At 25.2% G+C, this 11573-nt stretch overlaps 1 protein-coding gene across 2 annotated transcripts in view; it reads left to right on the top strand.

Moving 5' to 3' along the window:
- The first annotated feature begins 1918 nt into the window (after window positions 1-1918).
- Window positions 1919-11573, top strand: part of LOC129974962 (serine/threonine-protein kinase SIK3-like) — a 40832-nt gene continuing 31177 nt past the window's right edge. For both annotated transcript variants that reach the window (XM_056087783.1, XM_056087782.1), the window contains exons 1-2: window positions 1919-2622; window positions 8355-8471. In XM_056087783.1, the coding sequence (XP_055943758.1) occupies window positions 2485-2622; window positions 8355-8471 (255 nt within the window). In that variant the 5' untranslated portion in view covers window positions 1919-2484. The remainder of the gene's footprint in view (window positions 2623-8354; window positions 8472-11573) is intronic.

Genomic DNA, 11573 nt, shown 5'->3' with positions numbered 1-11573 from the left:
CAAATTATTTTCAAATGAGCTTTTCAATTTATTTTGTAATCCAAAATAGCTTTCAGAATTTACGTAGCTTCCAGCCTTAAACAAGCATATCCGAACTAACCTTCCTAACTTAAGCAAACACAATTTGATTTTTCTGATAGAATTTTTTTTTCACTAATGCATAGAAATTTTCAAAAATCCTCAATTATTCGGTTGACTATAATCATCAGACAAGCTATCGTTTGAGAGATATCAGGTGACCTCATTTTAAAAAGACTATATCATCAAAAGCTTTTAAAAGATTTCTCATAACATTTATTATTATATTATACAACACCTTTGTTTCATTAAGTAAAGATTTTGAAGCCAAGCTTGTAATAGAATAAATTTTTTTTATTCCATTTCAATTTTTGAAAGAGAATAAATTCATATTCATTTTAATAAATAGTATAAGGAGTTATAATAGTATCATCCTATTAAATTTCAGAATAGGGGAAAAAAAATGTTGTTTCGTCAAAAAATATGTTTTCAAAATGTCACGTCAAATGTACCGTGACTATTTAATTTTGAATCCTCTTGTGCTATTAACAAAAGGCAAAATGTTCTGATGTTTTTGCATGGCGTAAGACAAAGTACAGTCAGATGTTAGATAATTATTTACGTTCGTCGTGTGATTGTGACGACATCTAAATTAATTTTATTGTAACGATCATCTTCATTAAAGTAAAGTATGTATTTAGAAAAAATTCTCTAAAATAGGCAATTAATTTAAAAAAAAAAACTATTCATTACAATGCATTTTCTATAAAATAATCATATAAATTAAAAGAATTTCTATCCTCTGAAACATTGTATCATGATAATATTTTATTTTAAATTTCATTTGTTTTGATTCTATTTAGTTATATTTTAGAATTCATTCCACTGAAGTGGTATCATATAGAATTAAGAAATATTAATTTTTAGATTTTATAAGAAATATCAATTTTTAGATTCCATGACATTTGTATGGACTATGAAATATTCTAAAATGTAGGAAGTTATAAAAATGAAATAATTTTAAACGCTGCTTTATTATTGTAAAAAAAAATTAGGAAATAATATTTTTTATTAAAAATTAAGCAATATTATGAAGAAATAAAGACATTATGTAAATTCTTTTATTTTCATTGAAAGTAAAAATATATTATAAGCGCGAATTAAAATTTCAATTTTCTTAGAATATTTCTGCCATAATTTCACGCTTTTACTTTTTTGTTTTTGTTTTGACATCATATTTTTTTTAAAAAAATATTAAAGTAAAAAAATAAGAGAATATCAGAAATAAGAGGAAGAGTAAGTATTCAAAATTTATTTTTGGAATGAGAATATTAATAATAAGAAAGAAAATATTTAATTTTCTTATAGAACAAATCAGAATTTTTATTCTTTGAAATCTAGAATATTAATATTTTGAGGTCAAAATAAAAATCGTAAAAGCGTGAGGATCAGAAGACTGTAAACGAAGGATTATACAATAAATATTAAAAGAAAAAATTCTTAAAATTCATTATTTAAAAATTTAAATACTTTAAAAATGTTTTTAAATTTAATTTACATATAACATTTCTGTCATAACTTTCGCTTTTGCCACTTTTCTTTGCCAGATTTTTGATTTAAAAGAGAAATTTATTTTTTAATACACTGATAAAAGCATTCGTTTCACTGATAAAAGATTTCGTTTAAATTTTTGATATTTTTTTATTTAAAAAAAATAAGAAAAATTCTCAAATTGGTCATTTATTTTTTAAAAATCTGCTTCTAGTCGCTCTGCGGAAACGAAAACTGAGGTTTAATCTTTGTCACTGATATTGGCGGATATTGCAATCATTTGGCGAATCTTTGGCGATGCTCAGCTGATTTAGATTGGCAGCCGTGCTCCTAGATACCAGTAGGAGAAGTAAGGCAGACGGAAGAACTCTCTGTAGAAGAGAGCGGAACATTGTGTTTTATCGTAATTGGTATTGCAAACTGCATGATCTGATAAAGTTTGTTAAAAAGTATGCAAGGAAGAATAAAACAATATAAAGAATTTCTCGAGACCAGCTAAACAGTGAATATTTTCTGGAAGGATTGACATAAATACTAATGTGCAGTTGTGGTGTTTGACAAACGGATATTATGGCCTGTCTAACGTGTACTAAGTTCAGTGCATTAAATATTTAATTAGATAAATATAAAATTGGAATTTTCAAAATATCGAGGTGCTGTGAAACACTATTTATTTTAAAAAATGATTTGTGAACTGTGGATTTTTAGTGATCATCAAGAGCCTAGTGCAAAATTGTTGCCAATCTGTGGATACTTAAATGTGCTGTACTGCATCTACAATACATAATATCAGCTTAGTTCAATATTTTTCAATTAATTTTTCAGAAGTGCTTAAAATTTAAATTTTCATTAAGTAACATGACTTGATTGTGTGTTCGGCTAGTGTAATGCGCATGTGCGTGGCATCGGCCAAATATGGCGACAGATGGATCCAAATCGTCTGCAAGTTCAGGTGGACTTGTCCGAGTAGGATTTTATCATTTAGAAAAGACCATTGGCAAAGGAAACTTTGCTGTGGTCAAGCTAGCCACTCACATAATAACTAAAACTAAGGTGAGTTGGCTAAAATCATTTCTTCATTCACAAAAAAGAGACCGACCACGTGTAGTGGCTTGAATGTCAACTTTGAATTTAAAAAAAAAAATTATTATTATTTACCATTTTAGAATGAATATGAACTATGTGTTTTGTTTACAGAAGATTAAATTATATTTAAGACACATTTCCCCCCCCCTCAAATTTGTGCAAATTATAACAAATCATACCTGCAAAATGCGCACAGTGAAATGCTTTCTAAAATGATATAATCGAAATTTAATAGTATTGCTAAACAATCACAATATTGTTATCTATATATTAAAATCTGTAATGGATTCCAGTTCATATAAAATTATATAGAGTACTGATTTTGGTTTAAAATTCGGTGACTGTTCGTAAATTTCAATATTCATATATATTGCATGTTCATATTGATAAAACATGGTTGCATTATACATATTTAAAATATTTATAGTGGATCACATTTTGTTGAATAAAAGTACTTTAATATTTGCTATTCTGATCAATTTATTATATTCTATACGGATTTTATGTATTGAAAGTTTATGTAAGTTATAAGAAAATATGATTTTATTGTAGTTTTACAAATTTAGTTGAAAGTCAAAAAATATGATAATTTCTTTTTCTTTATAACTGATTTAATAGTTTTTTCCCCTCCTGTCGGAAAGACAATTATTGAATTTAAATTTATCAATTTTCAAGTATTAATTACAACAAACAAAACATCTTGCAATCCAAATTCCTAATTATACATTTGGAAATGGTATATGTAAAAGTTATCTATTTGTAAACTCTTGTTGTATCTAAGCTAATGATAATGTAAAGCTTCTTATCTCTTGACTATTTGTTTATATATGTAAGTTGTAATTTATCTTCCATTAGAACAGATGCTTTCAGTATTCATTATATTTTAATTTATTTAGTTTTAAAAACTATGATTAGTGTAGTTGTTGTAAGTGGTTTAAATAAATTGGGACATTTTATAAGACACTTATCTGTAATTAGAAAATATCCTTATTTGAGGAAATATTTAAAAATTGCATCTTGAAAGATGTTTTGTGAAATGAAGTAATCAGGGACAAATAATTAATATTCTTCTACTTATTATGATTAATTGATAAGAAATATGAATCAATTCATAGAGTTTTATCTAATTATAGAGTTTTATCAAAGAGATTAAAATAATGTTTCTCTTTTTACCACAAATAATATGTTTTTTGCTTTGATTTAAATTCTTTTTTAACTGAAACCAGAAAATTGCTGATTGAACTGTAGTTTTTCAACAATTAAGTTTGCTGATTTTGAAAATCATTCTATTGTAAAACTGAATGTTACTTAATAACATAAAATTAAATAAAATAAATTAAGTTAGAAAATGCTTGATATAATTTTTTTTATCTTAAAGTAGTCTATATAATTATTTTTATGCATCATTATAAAAGGTTTATATACTATTACATTAATATACAATTGCTTGAAGGATACATGAATTGCACATTAATTGCATTAAACACAATCAGATCACTCATGAAAATGTAAGATATGTAAGCAGCACAATGAATAACTAAATATATATGGAATGGAAAGAAATTAATAAAATTAAATATATTTCTAAGTTTCCATGAATAAATGTTTCTTTGAACTCTAATTCTGCTATACAACTATGTTATTTTGCATCTCAAAAAACAATTATACTCAAAAAACATTTTTAATATATATTTCTGTAATTTTAAATAAAAACCAAAGTTGTTTGCAATATTTACTTTATGGTTAGAGAATATTTATACTAATTAGAAATATTCAAATTAAGAATACAATTGAAGTATGTATTCTTAATAAATTGCATTCAGGTATTTAAAAACACACTCAAAATTACGACCAGTATGTGAGGTTTTGAAATATTTACATTATAAGGTTTTAAATCGTTTCATTGTCATATACAGAATTTGCAAATAAGAAATAAGTTTTGTGTTTATTTTGAAATAATTTCTCCTCTTCCATCATACATCTGAATGGTTTTCAGATGAATTCTCAGTGACTGTGTAGAACAGTGATGGGTACATTGTGGTTCATCTAAAGCTCTATTTAGCCTGCAGCGGATTTTATAATAGTAAAAAAATTAATACTTTTTAGAAATGCTACATTTATAGCAAAATGTAGTTTTTATAAATAAAATCACAATTTCATTTATTGTATTAATATTAAATAATTTAAAAAATATATATTTTGAGATCTTGTATATTGGTACATTAAATTCCTAGGAAAATTTGAATATCGTAGAGGTAGAACATAACATCCGAGTCAGTGATCTAAATTTATGCATTTTATCATTTTATTGACATCTATATTAAACGATATACTTTTTAAAAAAACTTCTCCTTGATAAAAATATTAGTAAAATAGAATTAAATTGGACAAATAAGTTTTGCTGCTAAATCTGGATTAATTAATTTTTACTAAATTTCATTTTATTACTCATTTTTTTTATCCCGAAACAGATTTCCACTTTTTCAAGTTTCTCAATGAAATTAAATTATACTATTTTAATGTTGTTTTGTGTTTTAAATTATTTAAGTTAATACATAGTTTGAAAGTATTTTTAATTTAGATAATTTTATGTTATATGTATATGAATTATAGAATTTTTCTAGAAGTTCAATTCAGTTTGATCTAATTTCCAATTTTAATATTGTTCCTTTATCTATGTGCAGTTATTTAGTAGGTTAATATTAAATTTCTTAATCCATTTTTATACATCAGGTTCATTCTTAAAAATATTTTAAACCTAATTTTATAATTCTCTCTATATTTAAATATTTAGATAATAAAATTGAGAAAGTATGACATATCATATATTTATTTGCTTTATAATCAATATATTGCTTTCAATTAAAATTGATAAAATGGGGCATAAATTGTTTGATAATTACTGACTTTATTTAGATATACATGATTTTTCTTATAGCAGAGACGATGCTTTAAAAAACACACTAATTCATTTTTTTTTGTTTTGATTTGATCAATTTTAACTACACGCTGAAATTATCTTCATTGTCCTAGATGTTTGAATGGATGCATTTGTTGACAATTTTTCCTGTCCAGCGTATCATTTATTTTCTTGATTATATTATCAAGAAACAAAATTAGAGCATTAATTCTGGTTATTAGTTTGGTTAATATTGGAAAATGAGTAATGAACAGAAATAAATCTCAAAATTGGGAACTGATTATTATATTATAGATGTTTTTTAAACCAAGAATAAAATCTTATGATAAGATCTTATGACTTTTTTTCCTAATAATGGAACAGCATATTTCATCAAGCATTATTGTTGGTGTGAATTATAATTTGAATTACAACAGTACATTCAACTTTCCTATATAACATGATTAATTCATTTTGTATTATATCAAAACTGTGTTGTAGGAGAAATGTCAGAATTCTGAGTCGTCATTGTTTTTTAACCATATTATATGGAAATTGTGTTTTTAGAAAGCCCATTGATAAGTGGGTTGAAGCTACTTTTACACATTGATTTATGAAAACCATGTTATCAGAATTCTGCATTGCAAGAAGGCTGAATGAATATAGTAAAAGAATTGTGAAATTATGAATGATACTTTTCATTCAATTTGGTTAATACCTGGCATATTTACATATTTTAAACTATTATTTACATAGTTCTGTGAAATGTAAGAATGCTAAGAAATGAAGAAGAAGAATAGGGAATTGTTGAATTCTATTATTTAATATTAAAACTGTTCAAAGTAGATTTCTTTATGGGCGACATAAAAGCTATTCTAGTAGATATTTATTTACCTTTTTGCTAACAGGCTGGTACAAGTTTTAAAATTTTACTCTCCTTATTTCATTAATCACATTTTAATTTTTAGCTCTATTCAATCATCTTTGTATAATGGATGACTTAATTGCTACTTTGGAAAAATAAGAAGAGTAATTTTGTAGGCAATCAGAATAACCACATATTTGATTACACATTTATTTGAAGACAGAAAACTACCATCTATTTTTTATAAAACATCCTTGTGAACAGTTTTTTTTGTTGGTTATCTCTTAATCTAAAGATACATAATGATAAAAAAAAAAGAACTACAAAACAAAAAGATATATGATAATAAAAAAAGAACTAAAAAAAAAGATATATAATAATAAAAAAAGAACTGAAAAACAAAAAGATATTTGGGTTACAACAAATAAATTTCTACACAAATGTGCTTAAGAGAAAAATATTGACTATTAGAATTTGATATCTATTTCTATTGTGCTTTTCTGTATCAAATGTACAATTAATGAATATATGTATTTTGGAAGCAAAATAATGCCAGAATTCCTTAATAATGTTCATTCAATACAGCAATTAAACAGGAAACCATAACTTTCTGGTTGTGCATTTCTGCATTTTTTTAAATGACAATTTTCCCAGAATAAGACATGCCATTGTCATATTCTTCTTTTTAAATTTGAAATTAATTTTGACATAACCATTAGATTGCTAACTGGATAAAGTCCTTTTAAACAAAATAGTATATGTTTGTTTCTCCTTTACACATTATTAGAAGATTATAAATATGTTCTTTCCCATTATCTCTGGGGTTACCAATTCTTGTTTTCTCTTATTACTCATAAATCTATCCATAAGACATGGAATAATAAAATTTTACTTGAATCTAAAACTATCTGCTATTTGATAATGAAGCAGATAACTTTCTTTTGGCTGAATATAAAATCTTAATTGTTTAATAATACAACTGTTATACTGGATCATTTCTAGAGGGGAAACAAATTTGTTAGTATAGCATGCTATGCCATCTATTAGAAAAAGCTTAACTATCTATGGAAAGTATTACATACATATAGTAATACCAATGGTAGATTTAGATACTTTGCAGCCCAAAGTAATGCACATTATGCTCTTTTTTATTAAACTAGTCAATTTTGTTTCATATTTCAACTCAGTTTTAATTTAATCTTAATTATGTTATTGACTTAGCTTAGGTTAATGTTTTATTAACTTTTTTAAAATTTAATATTTTTATTAATTTAATGAATCAAGACTGTGCAGCATCATGTTTGTACACAATGATATTTAAATAAATATTTTTGGTTATAAATACTATAACTAAGTGAACATAATGTTACATAGATGAACTTAATTATGCTTGAAAAATTGTAATATTATCTAAATGCATGAAATTCGTATTTTATACAAATTTTATTTGTTTGGCCACTACTTTAATAGCTCTTTTCATTGACCTATCTGAGGCCCTAGGCAGCAGCCTATTGTGCCCTCCCTAGGGATTAGTACTAGCTAAAATATGTAATGAATTTTGTAACTGAAAAAAAAATTCACATGCAGTTCATGAATGGCTGATTTTAAATGCATCCTGTTGGATTATGAATCTAAAATGTTAGAAGAGTTCCAAAAGAACAAGATTGTTTAAGACAATTTTACCATTATTTATAGCCAAGAAAGTGATCCTGTCCAAGTGGTTTAACTTCCAACTGTATAACACTGAAGTACGTTGGTGCTTTTTTTAGAGTCTACTAATAACTTTTGCTTGATTAATCATGCAGGCAGAATTTACTAGACTTCTGCCCTGAAAAGAAACATTTGAATCATGAATAATTTATATGGAATTTCTTTTGATGACTTTTCATTGATAATAGGTTTGTGAGTGATGCTAAACATGTATTTTTGTTGTAGGTTGCAATAAAAATAATTGATAAAACACACTTGGATGAAGATAATTTAAAGAAAATTCTGAGGGAAATACAGATTATGAAAATGTTACATCATCCACATATAATAGCATTATATCAGGTCAGTATATTATTTTTATGGTTTAAAACATCCTGTAATTTTTAGTCTGCATTCTGTTACTATATATCTGTACAAGCATTAAATTTTTGTTTTTTTAAAATTTTCATTTTCAGTGCACACAATATTCTTTTAGTTTTGAGCTTGCTCCTTGAAAATTTAGTCTTAATAATTTGAATTTTAAAATGGATTATGACTTTATCTGAAATTAGTTGTTAGGTTGAATTTTTCTTAAAAAAAACAAGTTTCTATAAAGTTAAATGGACTTCCTATTCAAATATGTTATGAATATTAATGTTTTCTTGTGAAGGATGTTACAAAACAGCTTTGTCTGGAGTTCCCTTAATGGAAAAGTATACATATTAACAGAAACTATCTGTTGTAATTTTTTATTTCTGAGAAATGTTTTGAGAAATATGAATGAAATAGATTTCTGTTTAATTTTTGCTTGCAGGAAAGTAATCCCCCCCCCAAAAAAAATTTTTTTAATTATGTTTATAATTTAATATTTGAATTCCCTTTTATTTCGAAGGAATTAAATGTGAACAGATTTATTAACTCTGATTTAGTGGAATTTAATTCCAAGCTTTTCATATGTAATAAATAAAAAAAAAAAAAAAAATATGAATAAAGATATGAAAATATTGTACTTTATTTTGATAGTAGTTAAAAAATAAGTTTGAAATTTTCCAATTACTGATATTAATTTTCTTTTATATTGTTTATATTCTTCTGTTATTGATTGAAATCAGGGCTTGTACAAGGGCACCTAGTCTAGAAAAAAACCTAGACAAGAGATCCTAGACAAAGAAAAATGCACGTGTTCTGCATTAATATAAGATTAAATGCAAATAATAATAATAATAAATAAATAAATAAATAAATAAATAATAATAATAATAATAAATAAATAAATAATAATAATAATAATTAATATTTAAAAATTATTTTTCTTTCTTAGTATTAAAAAAAAGAATATATATGTATATATAATTCTTATTAAATTAAATTCAGAACATTAAAAATTCGTTTACATACTTAAAAATTAATTATGAGATTTATATTAATTATGGGAGATTAAATCGAACAGATGAATGTCAATTTTGTTTGATGTAATATTGTCTCATTAGTGCATTCCTTTGTGGCTAAACTAATTAATGTAGTTAGTTATATTAATGACATGAGACTGCCATAATCCAGACTGTTTTAAATGAAGTGTAAAAAGAATAATCAATTATTTGTTAGATATCAGGAATAAATTAAAGTAAATTGGATTCCTCTTATGTTCTCTTGTTCTTGATGAAAAAATTGCTTCGTTGTCTTTTATAAATATAGTTTGTATTTAATATTGGTTTCATTATTAAATACAAATTGTAAATATATATTTTATATTTTGTGAAAATTCTCTTTCATTTTAAAAATTGATTATATGCACTTAAATTAGTTTCTTTGGCAATGCAAGCCTTTGAATCTTATTTTTATGTTATATGTCAACATGATAGTATTGAAAAGTGTCACTTATGCATTTGTAATCAAATTTACCTTCTTACTCTGTCTTATTGCTAGAATTTTATAGTAGATTTTATGATAATATTCATCATAAGATATTAACCTTTTGATTGAACATTTTCCCTATACCAGAGTAAAGACTAAGTTCTTAGCACATAAGCTATTATTTCATTGAGAATCTGTTGCTTAAAGAATTGAAATGATATATGCATGAACTCGATAATTATTATGAAGTTCTATCATCTGCTCACTTAATAACTCTACTAGTTAATCTATGCATTAGGAACATTTTTTGCTGTACTTCAAATTATCCTATTTTCAAGAGGTGCACAACACTTGTTTTTTTATTCTTGTGGAAAATACTGTTTTAGAACTACTCAATTTTACTGTATAGTATGATTTTAAAGCCATGGGATAAATTTATACATGTTGAAACAAATTGTTTTTACAATAGAATGTCAAGGCACCTAACTGCTAGAAGAGGCTGTTTGGCAGTGAATTGAGTTTTTTAAAAAATACACTGGATTCTGTTTATAACTCAGATTTAATGGAATGCAAATTTACAGTGGTAAAACAACACGGTTGAATGAACAACAGTATGAAATGTGCGGCCAGCTTTAGATGGCAAATCCTGTAAGCATTTACTTTACATGCCCCATGGATTCGTTGCCAGCATTTTTGATATTCCTTTGCAAAGAGGTACCTTTTGTAGAATTAAATGTATGGTTTGTCAAATTGAAAAGGACGAGTTTATGTTGTATCACAGTTACTTCACAAATTATGAGTTTTCCATTAATTCCTCTGAACTGCACGCTTTCTTAGCTACACTATAACAAATGCAAGATATGCAATGGATTCAAAATTTGGTTCACAATATGTTATTCTTTGCTTGAATTTATTTTTACCATTTTTTTTATTGCATGCTAATGGAGAAAGCATTATGTGATAGTTAATTTTTTCAGCATATTTGCTAAGGAAAGATATTTTTTTTTATTAATAAAAAATATACCTTGTTTTATAAAGGTACTTATACTTTGTTAATTTTGTAAGTATATCTAGCAGTATTGTGCTGAATAGTTTTGATTCCCGTATTAATCTTACTTGAAGTCATAGCCAGTTCGTATCTAGTTTCTTTTCTGATGCGTTGTATTTTTTTATATCTCACTGGTTTAATCATGTTTTTTGAATTCTTTAGTCCTTTATTAATATTCATATTTTATTTGTGGCACTATAAATACACACGTAATTCTCAGTATTTTTATGTCTCTTAGCTTGAGGAGTTCTTACATAATTTGGGATTTTCTGAACCAACTATTAGTTTTCACTAATCTGATTGAAGGTTCACATTCTATAAATATTAAAAGTAAATCTTTGACAGGCATTTCTATATTTTTTTTAACCATTCTGGTTGTGGATGGAAAACCTTTTCAATATTAATATCTTGCCTAGTTGAATTTACCAAAAAATTGTGGTTTAATCTACTCTTTTTTCAGTGCCTTAATTCTGCTTAGAACATTAATTGAATAGCTTTTTTCTTATTTTTTCTTGTATCTGTAGTTACTGTAAGTCAATAATATTTTCAATTTTGAATCTGTT

Source organism: Argiope bruennichi, chromosome 7 (assembly GCF_947563725.1).
Source record: "Argiope bruennichi chromosome 7, qqArgBrue1.1, whole genome shotgun sequence".
Taxonomy (NCBI): Eukaryota; Metazoa; Arthropoda; class Arachnida; order Araneae; family Araneidae; genus Argiope; species Argiope bruennichi.
Note: the sequence above shows the minus strand (reverse complement) of the source record. Positions and strands in the feature narration are given on the sequence as shown.